The sequence below is a fragment of the Macrotis lagotis genome, chromosome 1 (assembly GCF_037893015.1).
Source record: "Macrotis lagotis isolate mMagLag1 chromosome 1, bilby.v1.9.chrom.fasta, whole genome shotgun sequence".
NCBI classification, from domain to species: Eukaryota; Metazoa; Chordata; class Mammalia; order Peramelemorphia; family Peramelidae; genus Macrotis; species Macrotis lagotis.
Genome location: NC_133658.1, coordinates 62,035,162 through 62,051,762, shown reverse-complemented (window position 1 = coordinate 62,051,762; position 16,601 = coordinate 62,035,162). Strand labels below are relative to the sequence as shown.

The following is a 16,601-nucleotide window of genomic DNA, read 5'->3' as shown; positions in this document are numbered from 1 at the left end:
TATAGTTGACTTTATCTAAGACACAGTGCTAATCACTTTACAAATATACCAATAGGGATAATGATAATACCAGCAGCTTTTATATAGCATTCTTATGGACCAGAGACCATGTTAAGCCCTTTACAGTTATGATCTCATCTGACCCAATCCAAAAAAGAAAAAAGCACCCCAATACTTCCTGGCTCTGTGAGTTCCTAAGCAGCCTGGCTATTTTCCCCCAGGAAAAAGATCTCCAGAGATCCACAGTCTGGTAGTCTGTTACAAATTTTGAGGCCCAAACCTTTTATCCACTGATGGACCATCGCTCTCAAGGATAAAGCCTCTTGGGATTTTGGCTGCACGGGTCCTCAGGACACCATGTGTGGCCAAGTCGGCACCTGGTAGAAGTTACCAGAACCTGCACTCTATAGGCAGAGTCAGACTTAAATGTATATCTATGTCATAACAATCAGAAAGAACTTTACAAAGACAAAAGTAAAAATCATCACTGCTCTTAAGCAGCTGACGTTGTAGAGTCTAGAGCAAGGAGACAACATATATACATGGGCATACACACAGACATAATAGACCCCTATGTTACTGGACAATGCATATATGTGTATTTATTAATGTGTTCACATGTGTATAACAAAAATAGGTGTGTAATAAAGACATACACATCTAATATATACATACAAATACAATAAATAACACAGGTTATTTACAATGTCGATATGTAGAGATGTAAGTGTCTATTTACAAGCAAGATACCAAGTAATTTTCAAGGGAAGGCATCAAACATCTGATGGAGAGGATCTCTTGTAGAAGGGAGCTCTACAAAAGAAAAGAGAGTCTGAAAGATGGAGAAAAACGGGGAGGTCCTTAGCTCTGAAAGGGAGATCATTCGTGTAAGCCCTTTGCTCTCTAGAGGAGGGCTGGTTTTGCCCAAGTTTTCATAGGCAATTAACAAGACACTGAAAAAAGTGATTTGAACCCGAGTCTCCAATCTCCATCTAGAACTGGCAGTCTTTGCCCGGATGGCACAGAGAGAGAAACCAAGGCCCCAGGGTAGAGCAAGCATTCCCTCACATCCACATACCCAGCGTCCTGGACTTGATAAGCACAGGTTCAAACTCCTGCTGGAGCAGCTCCACCACCCCACCTTCCAAGTAGATAAGGTCACAGAAGGCGCCATCAGTTAGGGTGTCCATAGTCCTCACGGATGCTGCCCCCTCCTCTACCTAGCCCAATAAGTCCCCTGGGGGGGGGGGGTGAAAGGAACCTCTTAAGTGTCCTCTATGATAAAAGCCTGGAACAGTCAGAAGGTACTCTGGGATAACCCCTCAGGAAGCAGCCTCCAGAGTGGGAGCTGGAGGCCTCTCAGCAGGCTGCCGCGGCAACACTACTGAGGCATTCCAGGCTCCAAAGGCCTCTCCATCCCCACCGAACTTGATGCCCTGGGGTGGGGGATGGGAAAGGCTTCAAGACCTTTCCTCTTTCATACCCATAATAGTTAAGAAGTTGAATTACAAAAGAGACCCTGGAAGAGAATTTTGGTCCTGGATCCTAGGTTTTAAACCAATCCATCCAATTTATAGAGGAGGAAACTGAAAAGGAGAGAGAGAGAGAGAGAGAGAGAGAGAGAGAGAGAGAGAGAGACAGATTTGACCAATATCCAATAGCACATTTGGAGTGAGTGGCAGTCCTGGAATTCAAATCTAATCAAGACCAAATCTTCTGATTCCAACATGGTGCCTCAATTCCCCTAGTCCCAAGTTGGCATCAGTATCCCCCGAAGCAGAACAAATTATGGAAGACAGAGAAATGAGAGAAGGGGTGATTTTAGAGAAATCTAATCAAGTAGGGGAAATGTTAAGAGAAATATGTTCTATAATTAATCTGTTCCCTCGACACTGACCCCCCCCATCCCATTGTCCAAGCTAGGAGATGGGGGTCAATCAACTTTTAGTAAAGTAGCTTGCCCCTGCCTGGCAAGGACTCCAGAAATCTCTAAGCTAAAAATTCCTCTTGTTTGGGGAGGGGATTCTGATTTAGAAGCATTCCATTACATTCCTACAGATGGCAGCTTCAGGCCATTAGCTCTTCAACCAAGACTATATACCAAATGTGTGAACCTTTGGTTCCTCTCATTCTGAGCAGTTTATTTGGGGGAATCACGCTCCCCTAGAGTGGGCTGCCCTCCCAAAGGAAAATGAGTCATCTGAAGATAAATAGTAAATAAGGGTATGGGGGTGTGAGAGGTTATTTTGGGGGATCACACTTCCTGAGAACAGGCTGCCCTCCTGCAATTCATCTGAGAAATGAACGAACTTTTAAAGGGGCAGGAAGATGCAGTAATTAGGTGTATGTAGATGGGGGCAGTAGCTCAAAGGATAGATAAAGTAATCTGAGATATGTAGTTGAGGAGTGGTTAGGTCAAAAAACTTAATCCTTTCATTCTAAGGCAGGGATCCATTGTTTTGTTGATAGGGGCTTGTTTTGTTCCTGGAGGCAGAGATTTATGGGGAGTCCTGGCCTGGGAGGGGCAAGATATTTTACTAAAAGTTCAAAGGACTCATCTTGGAGCTTAGACAATAGGATGGTGGTGGGGTTAGTGTCAAAGTAAGGTCAGTGCCGAGGGAACAGATTACCGAACACATTTCTTAACATTTCCCCAACTTCTTTAAGAAGACTCAATTGAACTGATATACAGAGTGAAGGCTGCAGAACCAGTAGGACAATTTGTATCACAAAAACACTGTAAATACCTACAACTTCAAAAGCCTTAAACCTAATGATCAACATAAAGATCATATGATCCTAGAAAACCAGAGATCAGCAATGGAGAAGTGATGGACTCAGAGGGCAGAAGCAGATATTCAAACACATACATACAGAAACCGGTCAAAGTGAGAATTTGACTTTGCTTGACCATGTACATTAGTTAAAAAAAAAGATTTTTTTTTTCTTCTAATGTAGGGACATGATGGGAGAGAAAATGAATTTTTTGTTAATTAAAAAATAAAGATGGGGGCACCTAGGTAGCCCAAAGGAATTAGCAGGACCTGAATTTAAATCCAGGCTCAGACATTAATAATTACCTAATGTGTGACCTTGGTCAAGTCACTTAACTCCACTGCCTTGCAAAAACCAATAAATAAATGAATGAATGAAAAATAAATAAAAAGCATTTCTTTCAGTGCCAAGACACAAGGTCTGGCACAAGAAGTTGTTTGATTAATATTTATTCAGTCATCATTGGGTTCATAAAATTTAGAGCTGAAAAGGACCTCCCAGGTCATCCAGTCCGACTTGTCCATTAGATGAAGAAACCAAGGTCTAGGGGCAGCTAGGTGGCACAGTGGATAGAGCACCAGCCCTGGAGTCAGGAGGACCTGAGTTCAAATCCAAACTCAGATACTTAATAAGGTCACTGTGTGACCTCAGACAAGTCACTTAGCACTACTGCCTTGCAAAAACCAAAGAAAAAAGAAAAAAGAAACCAAGGTCCAAGAGGGGAAAGTACTTTACAGGTCCCACAGGTAGTTTCAAACTCAAACTGACTCCAAAACCACTGAGCTTAATTAATACTTGTTGACTTGATCTTCCATAGGCAAGTTCTTGGCCCCATGGACAGTCAGGCCTTTGGCGCTTGGGCAACTCAAGTCTGCAGCCAAGTACATCAAGAGGTCAAGTCTACTATTTATCCTGTGCCAGACTTGTACTTAAGCCCTGGAAATACAAGAAGGACAAAAGACAGGTCCTCCTCTAAGGGAGCTCTGTGTAAAGGAGCAACCACATGCAAACAATATGTATAAACAGGTTATGGACAGGATCAATGACTCCCATCAACAAAAGGAAAGGACAGGAATGACGGAGGATTAGAAGAGGCTTCTTATAATAGACAGAATTTCAAGGGGGACTGGAAGGAAGCTAGGAGGTGGGGAAAAAGAGGAGAGTATCCTTAGCAATGTGGGACAGCCAGGGTCCTGGGTTAAGCTCAGCAAAGAGACCAAGCAAGAGTCACTGAATCCTAGGGTTTACACAGGTATATAAGATAGGAAGGTAAGAGAGAGCCAGGGGATAAATGGTTTAAAACCAGAAGATACTGTATTTAATCCTGGAGGTGACAGGAGTCATGAGGTGGCCAAGCCCAAGCCCCCTGGGCTCCTAGGGAAGACCTTCCCCTTCCTTGGACCCAGTCCTCCATCACACAATTCTTTTTTTTTTTGCAGGGCAAATGGGGTAAAGTGGCTTGTCCAAGTCTACACAGCTAGGTAATTATTAAGTGTCTGAGGCCGGATTTGAACTCAGGTCCTCCTGACCCCAGGGCCGGTGCCCTATCCACTGTGCCACCTAACTGCCCAGATCACACCATTCTTGACCGCATTATCCCCCACATCTGTACTCCTGCTCTAGGTCCAACTTTGAAACATTCAGGACCAGGCTCCATTCTCCCTCCAGTACCCCATCAGGCTTCTGTCCTTAAATCTTTCTGCTATACTGGACACCCCTCTCCAGTCTTCTCCCTCCATGGAATCATGAGGACATGGGTTTCATCCTTGGTTGGAAAAGCATAAAGAGAAAGCTCAGCTCCTGTGATAAACATGCAGAAACACATAGAAGAGGGTGTGATAGAAGAAGCAACAAGACAAGACCGGACCAGACAACAAATGCAAACTGCAATGAAGAATAGTCTGTCCTTGGGGGTGTGGGGGGAAAAGAAGCCAGTTAAGTATACTCCCAAGCTACATGATGGCAAGTGAGGGCAAGATCTCCTAGAAACCAGAGCCCCTGGCTATAGTAGTCTCACCTGCTGCCCCACCCCATCTCCTACAGTCTGCCTAAGGGGGGAGGCAGGGGGATGGCTAGGATGGAAAGGATTTGAGAAGCCTCTATTTATAATTCTAGGCTTAGACATCAAACACTGTGTTTAGCTCCAAGTCAGAACAGAAAGGCTCCCCATCCCCATCCCTCCTTGGGGACTCCCCACTTTGGAGAGAAGGATCAAGTTTGTTTCTAGATCAGTGATTCTGAAACTTTTTTTACAGCACGAATCCCTTTGGTAGTCTGGGGAAACCTATGACCCCTTCCCTGAATACTGTATTTAATTGTGTAACAAAAAAACAAACATAGGAATTAAAAGGCAATCAAAGGTTAATGAAAATAAAGTTTTTTTCCTAGTCACTCCCTGAAATCTAACTCCAGAGCCCAGGTTAAGAATGCATGGCGAGGAGGAATGAGTGAGCCTTCATGCTCATCAGAAATGGCTCAGAGAGGAAATAACATACACACTTAATAGAGTATAGAAATCTATCTCACCCTAAAGAAAAATGAGAGGAAAGGGCTGGGATAAGGGGGGAAGGGGAGGAGGAGGGAAGGGGGGAGTAGGTGATAGAAGAGAGAGAGAGAGAAGGTACTCAGACATAACACACTTCTGAGCAGGGACAGGGGAAAAAGGAGAGAGAGAGAGAGAGAGAGAGAGAGAGAGAGAGAGAGAGAGAATAGAAAAAAATGAGAGTGGGAAGGAATAGGGTGGAGGGAAATACAGCTAGTGATAGCAACTGTGGGGAAAAATATTGAAGCAACTTCTCTGGTGGACTTATGATAAAGAAGGCAACTCACCCCAGAGACAGAGCCATTGGAATCTGAACATAGAGTGAAGTACATTTTTTTCCTCTCACTATTCTTGAGGTTTCTCATCCTTTTGGGGGGGGAGGGGATTTATGATTACTGTCATAACAAGATTATTGTAATAATACAAAATAAATAAATGAATGTAGAAAAAAAAAAGAATACATGTTCTAGAATGAGAAAGCCTGGAAAGCAATGAATCAGATGCAGTCAGGGAAAAATAGCCAGGGGGCAAGTAGGGATGTCTCAGCTACTCCCAGAGTACTACTATCTGGCCAGTGATCTGACTCCTGGTCCAGATAAGGAAGGAGAAAGCAGTAAAAGGCTTCAGGCCCTGAATGGTAGGTCATTCTAATCAATAATTAAACTGCAGTTGAGAAGTTTTATAAAGGAGGTAAACACAATTCAAAATGAAAAACTATCTCCATTGTTTTCTTTGATCTTTGAGGTGAGGCAGGCCTATCCATGCCTCAGGCCTGAAGGGAACAGGAACACACACATACTCTCTCACACACACACTGGGGCCTTCCCTGGCCTATTTCTCCAGCTCACCCTGGAGTCCACCCTCCCCTCACCCTCTGGGGGAACAAGACAGGAAGACTACCGTGGCTCACACTATGGCCATCGCACACTAACTTCTGGGTGTTCAGAGTTTAAAAAACCCACATATGGTCTCATACACTACGGTCGAAAGGTTTCAACCCCTGAGGGAAAGCACCCACTGCTCCCACTTTGCTTTTCCTCCTTCCTCAGTATAACACACCAAAAACAAGGGTTCTTTCCTAGGATCCTGTGAACTTGTTTTAAATTTTTTTTTCTATTTGTGTTTCAATATAATTAGTATACTGTGCTTTTATATTATATATTTAAATACAGTTCTGGGATGGCTCCCAACTTTCCCTAATTGACTAGTACCAGAACCAGAATTTGAACCCAGGTTCTTGGGTCTCTAATTCCACTGTTCTTTCTGCTTCTTACTCACCATTTTCCTTCTTCCTTCTTCTAGAGATTGGGGGGGCGGGGGTGGTGGTGAGAGGGGCAGGAAGTGGCAAGTATGAACTCTGCTTGTCCTCAGAGGCCTAAGTGCTGCAGAAATCAAAGAAGGGTCCCACCCCTTAGCCATCCCAGGGATCACTGATCCAAAGCTGCTGCACCTCCATCTCAGCACCAGACCCCTGAAGGATACAGCAGGTCAATACAGGGTTGCCTTAGGAGATCCATAGTCCAAGGCTTTCTACCTAAGCTCTAGGTCCCGGCTTCCTTCAAGACACTGCTCCAAGCCCACCTAGAAGGAGATGCCTTTCCCAGCAGCCCAACCCCTAAGTAGAAAACCTTCCCTTTGTGCATCTCAAGCATGTATCTATTTATCTTCTAGTAGTCTCTCCCATTAGAATGTAAACTCCTGGAGGACAGGGATTGTTTTATTCACTACATTTCATTCTTATCACAGTCCAACTCTCACAACAGTTTCTTAATAAATGCTTGCTGATTGTTTCCTAGGCTGTAAAATGAGGAGGCTGGGGTGTTAGGAAGCCTCCAGGCCACAGAATATCCCACAAAGTTTGAGGCAATCTCCTAGAAACCCAACAATATCCCTAGGAAGCAGTTCCTTTCTCCAGCTACTGGTAGGAGACTGCTATCTTTGACCCACTCCTAAGGGTGACTTGGCCCAAGACCAACCAACTGGTCTAGGAATTATGATTTTCCATCCCTGACTCTGATTCCTTACTGTGAACAAATTTTTTTTTTTGCAAGGCAATGGGGTTAAGCGACTTGCCCAAGGTCACACAGCTAGGTAATTATTAAGTATCTGAGGGTAGATTCAAACTCAGGTTCTCCCTGATTCCAGGGCTGGTGCTCTAGCCACTGCGCCACCTAGCTGACCCTGAGAACTGATTTTTAACAGGGATGAATGACCAGGTAATAGAGAAGTCTATTGCAGGTATCTGGTCCCCACCCCCAAAACAGGTAGGCAAAAAACATTCTCTACCTTTCCACAACAAGCCCTGAATGTGGATGTACAAAAGACATCTCTTCTCACCCACAGTAGAGATATGCATAAGACATAGATAGCAATGTTTATAATACTTTAAGGTTTGCAAAGTGCTCTTTGTTTGATTCTAGAAACTTTGAGAAGTAACTGCTAATATTAACCTGATTCACAGATGAGAAAACTGAGGCAGGGCCCAGGGTCACAAAATCTGGGAGGCTGGATTTGAAATCTCTACCTCACCTAACTTCATACCCACCTACTTCCATCCCCATCTTGCATTAAATAATGTACAATTTCCCTAAATTATTCAAAAGATTCTTTTTGTTCTCCCCTCCCTCCCCAGAGGGAGGCAAAAGACATCATATCTAACTCAGGTACAGGTGTACAAAAAAGAACTTCCCCAAAGATGGGCTAATAAAGTACCATCCTCAATATTAGGTAAATAAAAATACTTATCCTGCTCCCCCTCAGTTACATCCCTCCCTGAATATAGATCTATAAAGATCAATCTCTTCTTTCCATGTAAGAAATGCCAACTTTTTAATTTGGTAGAACCTAGTAATAGTCCAACAAGTCAGAAGGTCAAAATGGACACATGATTTCAGCATAAAGGGTGATAGATATCATAAGCAAATTAGGGGAATATGAACTATTTGTAGCTGTCAGATCTATGAATATGAGAAGAATTTGTGACAACCAAAAATTAGAGAACACTATGGGGAGATAAAATGGATAATTTTGATTACATTAAATTAAAATATTTTAGCAGCTTTTTTTGGCTGTTGTTGACAAAGAATTGTACATTGAGAGGATGCCCATCCATTGGAAAATGGCTGAAAAAGTTGTGGTATATAAATATGATGAAGCAGCATTGTGCTCTAAGAAATGACAAAAAAAGAATGGTCTGTGAAAAACATGTTAAGACTAACATGAGACAAAATGGAGTAGAACCAGGAGAACATTGATTGTATAGTGACAGTGGCATCAAATGATGATCAACTATAATCAACAATATATGGATCCAAGAAAATTATGAAGGACTTATAATCTACCTCCAGAGAAAAAACTGATGGGAGTCTGAATGGAGATTGAAGGATACTTTTTAAAATTTTATTTTTTCTTAGTTTTTTTCATTGCGGGAGGTGTTTTCTTTTGCCATATGGCTAATATGGAAATATATTTGGCATTAGCCATAATCTAAATCAAATTGCTTGCCTTCACAAAAAAAGGCGGTAAAAGAGGGAACTAGGGAGACAATTTGGAATTCAAAATTTTAAAAAATGAATGTTACAATTGTTATTACATGTAATTAGGAAAAATATAAAAAATTTATGAAAAAAGAAATATCAACTTTCCCACACATTGCAAGGGGCATTTTTGATTAACTAGAATTAACTGGCCTTACAGATCTGTGATTTAGGGAGATTGGGCTTTATCTGGGATAAGAGACACTGGGGGGAACTGGGTAGTTTCAGACTAACCCAGGCCCCAGTTTCCAGCTGTACTTGGAGTCCTAGAGAACCTGGCTTGTTTCTCAGGTCTCAGCAATTTAAAAAATGTTAGAGCAGGTCCCAACATGTCTGTACCACCGACCGCTGCCTAAGACAGACACTGCTAAGCCAGCACACCAGCTACCATGCCCAAGGTTTGGTGGGCAGGATAGGGCACTCAAATCATCTCATCCTTTGGGACATAGACAGTCTGCCCCCCAAAAAAGTACTTCTGCCTCAGTTTACAAAGATGCCATAACTTAGACCTCCTGCCTCTCATACCCAATCTTGGATAGTTCTTTGAATTCTTTAGGAGGGAATCCCTGAGGCTCCCCAAGCCAACAAACCTTCATTAAGCAATTACATATCAGAGACACTAGACTGAGCCCTGTTGATACGGGGGGAAAAAAACACCAAACCAAAAATGATCCTGGTAGTCAAGAAATTTCAATCCAATGGAGGAGACGACAACATGCCAATTATGTACATGCAAACTATGTGCAGAGTAGGAGAAAGGTAATCTGGCATTAAGGAGGCCCTGGAAAGACTTCATGCAGAAAGGGTTTTACCTGAGAGGTGAAGGAAGTTAGGAAATGCAGGTGAGCAGAGAGCCAGAGAATCACAGAATGGGGAGAGGGAAGGAACTTAGGCATCATTGAATCCAAGTCCCTCATTTAACAAGTGAGGAAATCAAGACCCTGAGAGGTAAGTTCCATAGCAAGCCAAGTGGGTAAGAGCATGGGACCAAGAAATTCTGCTTCTTTGTGCAATCCTTTTGGGGCATCTGGGTGGCATCATGAAATGATGATGGGCACATTGAATTTGGAGTCAGCAAATCGGGGTTCAAATTCTGGCTTTGCCATTTTCAACATAGATGACCCAGGACAAGTTATTTCCCATCTCTGGAACTCAGTGTGTGTGTGTGTGTGTGTGGGGGGGTCCTTTGGCTCTAAAACTTCAGTCTAGGATTTCCCACTTAGTAAACAGGGTTGAGGCAGTCTCCATCCACTCCAGGGATTCCAGTCCTCAGGGGGAAGCAAGACATCATGCTCAGATAGATGGAGCTGGGGTGCGGCTGAAAGAGGTCACCCCACCCCACCCCCAAGGACCAAGTCAAAGACCCTTGGTCTGTTTACCTATAAATACAAGGACAGACCAGAGGTCAAAGAAACAGGGAGACAAATAAAATAAATTCTTGTATTATTTAAAAGACTTCAGAGAAAAGACCCTGGGAGGGGGAAGGATAGAAGTTTAAGGTGGGGGAGACAAGATGTGGAGGGTCCAGCAGGAAAAATCTGAGAATGGCTGGAGAGCAAAGATATAAGGCAAGGATGAGAAGTAGAGGGGATGAACATGAACAAGGGAGGGGAAACAAGTGTGGGGGAAGATAAGAAGGACATAGATTGAGGCAGGGGCGACTGGCAGAAAGGATCCCCAAGATTAGTCATCACAGTATCCCCCTCCAGGGCCCCAGAATCTTCCCACTTGTACTCCTCCCAATCCACTGCTGGAATTCAAAATTTGATAACTGGGGAGTGAGGACTGGGTCAGGGGGTGCCTGCAAGAAGTTGACTCAAAGTGACTCACCATGCAGAGGGCCCTGGTTGTCCCCCATCAAGCCAGTTGCACAGGTGTTCCCCAAGGAGTGAGGCCTGGCTCCCGATCCCAGGCTCCTGGGAAGGGTGGAGGGGGGGCCCACTGAGTAGAGGGGGCTGTCATGCCTGGCTGGTTTCTCCCTGGCCAATCAGGCTCCGGAGAGTTTTAATCTTCACTCAGTGGGGTGGGTGTGAGGGATCAGCGTAAAGACCACACTTTCCTGGCTGGGCAGGAGGTAGTCACTGATGTGGGCTCAGACTAGGCAGAAGGGCAGGGAAGCTCAGGAGGAGGGGTGCTGGAATTGGGGAAGGGACAGGAAAGCCTGGACTCCCCCTCAAAGCAAGGGGCTTCCATCAGAGAACTCCCCTGATTCCTGAATGACCTCTCTAAAATAAATTCCTCCAGTTTCAGTTACTGGGTTGTCACATCAGGACCCAGAGAGCACAAAGTCACCAGAAGACCCACAACACTACCAATTGGACCACCCTTCCCTCACCAAGCCCTGGGCAGCAGGGGACGAAGGGTGGCCCGTCTCCCAGGCTCACACACAACAGACGTGATCGGAATAAATGTCCTTTTCTCAGCGACATAAGAATGAGGGACAGATTGTTCCTTCCGTGTGTGTGTGTGTGTGTGTGTGTGTGTGTGTGTGTGTGTGTGTGTGTTTAAGGAGTTGAGGTTTGAGGGAACAAGGAAAGATCGAGATACCAACACCCATCAAGTCCCCCACTCTGAGCCCCCAAGCCACTAACAGTCCCATGACCTCAGTTTCAACGGCCCATGTCCTTGGAACAGAACCCAGACCGTTACTGACAGGTGCCTAACTTAAATTGCCAGACACCTCGGTGACACAGATTCCCATACATATCACTGACACATCCTCAGGACACAAGGCTGACTCAGAGCTGGGGAAATATTTTCATTTGGATAGATGGGACGGGTCCCCAAAAGAGGCTGGGAGATCAGACCATGGGTGTGAGTCACTGAACTAACCCACCAAGAATCCAGGAAAGTCTGTTGCAATGACTTCTGCCCTGAACTCAGATAATTCATTCTCCCTAGTCCACCAGTTTTATTGGAAAGGGAAAAATAAGGTCAGGGTCAAAAGGCTGGGGCCATATTTTGATGCCCAAAGCCAGCACAACAGAATGGCAGCTCCCCACCAAGGCTCTTTATACATTTGTATTGCCACTGATCCCTGAGAAGGATCTAGAGGTTAGGGGTGCCATTAGTCCCCCTTTTCCTGACTTCCCTCTTCAATGGGGCTGGGGAAACAGGATGAAGTGATCAGTTCTGAGAATTGTGGACCAATCTGGGACCTTGGGACTTGGAATCTTTCCTCCAACCCCTTCCCCTATAAAACAGGCTGCTGAACAAAGTGTGTATAGGTGTGAATACCGTATACAGATAGGCATTGTGGCAAAGGGCCATAAACAAAGAAACAGTTAATAATTGAGGTATATCCTTCTATACCCCATCCCCCTAAATCTGTCTCCCCACCACAGTGGTCTGGGTCCCACCCCCAGACTTTCTTTACCACTGTCACCCCTATCCAGTCCAACACAAGACACACTTATATACTCATTCATATTAAAGTGCCAATGACTACTTAGCAAACTATGGAATTAAGAGACAGAGGTTTAAATCGCAGCTCTGCATTTATCTAAGCAAAACATTTAACCTCCCTCTGAAACTCATTTTCTTAATCTTAAAGATGAAAATACTGGATAGTGACTTCTAAAATACATTCCATTTGCATTTGTGTGTGTGTGTGGGGGGGAATGTCTTACTCCATCCCTAAGTTATAATGGGACATTTCAGAACAGTATGTGATGCACAGATCTCAAGCAAAATATATGTTAAAATATGAGGATGGGGAGGCTAGTTGGTGCAGAGCATGGGCCCTGGAGTCAGGAGTACCAGAGTTCAAATCTGGCCTCAGACACTTAATAATTACCTAGCCAGCCACGTGACCCTGGGCAAACCATTTGACCCCATTGCCTTGAAAAATATAAAAAAAAATAAAAAATAACAATAAAATAAAATAAGATATGTGAGGATGTATGCATGCATGCAAAAAATTCATGATGTAGGAATGTGTGTGTAGGGACTGTTGGAGGTACACCCGGAGAGAAATGGGTAGTTAAGAGATATAAATGTAACCTAGAAATTGCAAAAGAAAACAGGAGTCAGGGAGGAATGACACTTGCCCTATTTATCATAATATATTCTTCCTTGACTATATAATATGCATTCATAAGCACATGCATGTACACTTCTCCAAACAAGAAATTTCTTTCTGACTACTATATACACACAAGACTTTATGCTAGACATTGTCTGGGAAAGGTTGATTCAAAGATTCCTACTCTTAAGGACACATAAGTTGGGGAAGTCCTAAAGAAGATAACAGTCACTGAATTGGATCTAAGTCAAATCTGGGATACAGACAATCAATGTCATCATTGGCAAGGTGAGCGAGGCTGTGGACAGAACAGTGGAAGAACTGAGTTCAAATGTGACCTGAGACCTATAAAAGCTGTGTATCCCTGGGCAAGTCACTTCACCTCTAATGCAGTTTCCTCATCTGTAAAATGGGGATAACAATAACACTCATGACAGGTTTGCTATCACGATCTAATGAGATAATATTCATAAAGAACAGAGGAAGCACTTAAATACTTTTTCCCTTTCCTTTTCCCCAGTGCCTTAAGAGTTTAGAGAAGGGAAATTCTCACAGAGGAAGTGGGATTTGAGCCAGACCAGGAGGGGAATTCAAATTCAGATGAGCAAAGAGGAGAGGCTCAAGACAAAAGCAAGCTTAGTAAGAGTAGAACCAAAGAAAGGTTTCCAGAGGGTGGGGTAGGAAGGGAAAGAGAGGGAAAGGGAGAGAGTTATCAGGTGAGGTAGATCTAAAGTAGGTCTAGGCCCGCTAGAATGCCAGATTATTGGTTAAAGACCCAAGGCCTGGGTTCAGTAATGTAACTATAGCCAGGTAACTATCCCTGGATTTCAGCTTCTTCATCTGTAAAATGGGAATAATTAATGAAACTATTTTAGGTCACAGAATCTTTGGAAGTAAAATACTATATTTGTAAAATTAAAGGGCTCTGGAAATGTGAACTATTTCCCTTTTCTTGTTTAATATATGCTTGTTATAATAATAGCTGGCATGTGTATAGTGTCTCCTCTGAAGAGGACTGGGCTAAGCACTTTATAAATACCGCATCTGATCCTCACAACAACCCTGAGGGGGAGATTATTATCATCCCCATTTCACAGCTGAAGAAACTGAGGCTGACTAATTTAGTGACTTGCTCAAGGTCACACTACTAGTATGCAGTCTTAAGAGCCAAGGAACAACTCAACTAGATGAGAACAGTCGTTTACAACGGGTGGGCTTATTGGTGGGCAGAGGAGAGAGAGAGAGAGAGAGAGAGAGAGAGAGAGAGAGAGAGAGAGAGAGAGAGAGAAACAGGAGAGAATGAGAGAAAGAGTGAGAGAAGTAGAGGGAGAGAAACAGAGAGTGAGAAATAGAGGAAGAGAGAGAAAGAGGGAGAGAGAAGGAGAGAAAAATGGAGAGACGGGGAGAGAGGGAGAGAGAAATAGAAAGAGAGAGAGAAATAGAGGAAGAGAGACAGACAGAGCAACAGAGAAATAGAGGGAGAGGGAGAGGGAGAGGGAGAGGGAGAGAGAGGGAGAGGGAGAGGGAGAGGGAGAGGGAGAGGGAGAGGGAGAGGGAGAGGGAGAGGGAGAGGGAGAAGGGCAAAACAGCCAGGTCTGACTAGGACACTTGGCACATCTCTCGGAGCCCAGGCATTAATTCCAGGGCCAGGCTGCGGGATGCCAGCACAGGCTCCGGGGTTTGGGTTCCGTCCTGCTGAGCTGCTCTGGGCTGGCAGAGGGCGCATCCCCATCCCCTAGGGTCTGGCTCTCTACCTCTCCACCTCTGTAAAGGGCGGGGGTAGGCGCGGGTTAGAGCCAGCCCCCCAGCCCCCTCTGGACCCTTCTCTGAATGTCTTCAAACCCATTAAATGAACCTCGGAGGGAGCCGCTTCTACAAAACATGCTCAGATCGAGTTCCCGGTCCTCAAGTAAAAAGCCTTTGGGACCAGCCAGTGCCCAAGTGCGCGCCCTCCGCCGGCAGAGCTAAGTTCCTCGGCTTTGGGTAAGAGTGGGGGTCCACTCTGGGCCCCTGCGCGGCCCCCTCCCCAGCACAGCCGCCGGCGGGAGGAGGTGGAGGACAGACCCTGGACGGGGCCGGATTCACACCCAACGTGGGGGGGGGGGGGGCTCCGAGGATCCAGGCTGGAGCTGTTCCAAGTCGGGGGACCAGCCCGGCCGGAAGCTCCCGGCGCCCGCAGAAACTTCAGCCCCGGGGCAGCGCTTCCCGGCCCGGGCGCGGGATTCCCGGCCACTTTGGGCGGGGGCCAGGCCTGGGCGCGGACTTCCCGGCCACTCTGGGCAGGGGCCCGGCTCGGGCGCGGACTTCCCGGCCACTCTGGGCAGGGGCCCGGCCCGGGCGCGGACTTCCCGGCCACTCTGGTAGCGCTGCCCGGCCCGGGCGCGCCACGTCCACAGCCCCTCCCCGGGCCAGGCGCGCGCGTGCCCACGGCGGGGGGCTGGGGGTCCGGAAGCAGGGGCGCCCGTGGGACGGGCCCCGCGGGACGGGCCCCGCGGGGGCAGCGCGCAGGGAGGCGAGGGGTGTTGGGGGTCCGCGGGGCACTCTCACCGTCCGAGCCCGCGGAGTCCTCGGGGTCCCCCAGCTCGCGGCAGTCCCCCCAGCTCAGCCCCTCCAGGTTGTCGTAGTCGCCGCGGCGCGGCCCCTCCACGGGCACCACGGTGAAGTGCGGCATCCCCGCGGCCGGCCCGGCTGCCCAGGGCCCCGCGCGCCCCGCCCCGGCCCCGCCGCCCTCCCGCATTCCTCCCCCGTGCGCTCACTTCCTCCGCCCGCCCCCCGGCCCGGCCCGGGACCGCCCAGGGGGGCGGGGGACCCGGGGATCGCGGGGCGGAGGGGAGGGGGCGGAAGGGGCGGGGGTGGCAGGAGGGGAGGAGCTGGGCCCCTCGGACCCGGGCAGCGCCCCGGGGGGCTGCTCTGCCTGGCCCGGGGTGGGGGCTCCACAAAGTGTGGCTTTGAACTGGGGACCTGGATGCAAATGGGGGGGCGCCAGGGCAGGCCCTGTGAGGTCACTTCCAGTGGGATAGAGAAGAGTCTACCAAAAGGAGCCTCCTTCAGGGGACCACCTGCCCCCCAACCCCCTTAATAGCTCCCTACCCCCAGGGTGGGCGTGGTTTCCTTTGGGACCCCCCCATTGTCTCCCCCGCGTCCCCAGGAGGCCGGTGACAGCCAGCTTCCACCGAGGCAGGAAGACCCAGGGTTCTCTGGCCAAGGCCCTTCTCCTTTGCTCTCTGCTCCCAAACTTAGCTGAGACAGCCCAGCCCGGATGCCTCCCCCTCCATGCAGTGAGTCTTCCCTGATTCTCTCAATTGGAAACCTGACGGTCCAGACCACCCACTGGACGTCTAACCTAGACTGGGGTCACAGTTATCTGGAGGAGTGAGGACACACCTAGTTCTGGTGCCCACTTTCCTACCCCTTGGGGCAGAATAACACACGGTCCACCTTTCTAGATCACAGATGGAAGGGAGATCAGAGGCCATCTAGTCCCACTTCCTCACTTGACCGTTGAGGAAACCAAGGTCTCCAATCATGAGCATCACAGGGGCCTTTGAACCCAGATCTGTCCATTTTAGAGTCCAGATTTCTTTTTCCCACTTCATCGAGCCAGCTCCCCTTGGGAATTCCTGTCCTTAAGACCTGTAGCCCTTCATCTTCCTTGGCACCTGGCAGGAAAGAAAAGAGAAGGAAAAAAAGCATTTGCAACTATGAAGCTTTATCCTCTTCTCAG

At 46.9% G+C, this 16,601-nt stretch overlaps 1 protein-coding gene across 4 annotated transcripts in view; it reads right to left on the bottom strand.

The window, feature by feature from the left end:
• SLC12A4 (solute carrier family 12 member 4) overlaps window positions 1-15,548 on the bottom strand; it is a 58,712-nt gene extending 43,164 nt beyond the window's left edge. The window contains exon 1 of one of the 4 annotated variants that reach the window (XM_074202112.1): window positions 15,425-15,548. In XM_074202112.1, coding sequence (XP_074058213.1) covers window positions 15,425-15,548 — 124 coding nt within the window. Of the gene's footprint in view, window positions 1-280; window positions 402-1,078; window positions 1,375-10,683; window positions 11,432-15,424 lie in introns of those variants that run through there. The other 3 variants (XM_074202117.1, XM_074202115.1, XM_074202119.1) reach the window with 3 other exon arrangements.
• Between the last annotated feature and the right edge of the window lie 1,053 nt (window positions 15,549-16,601).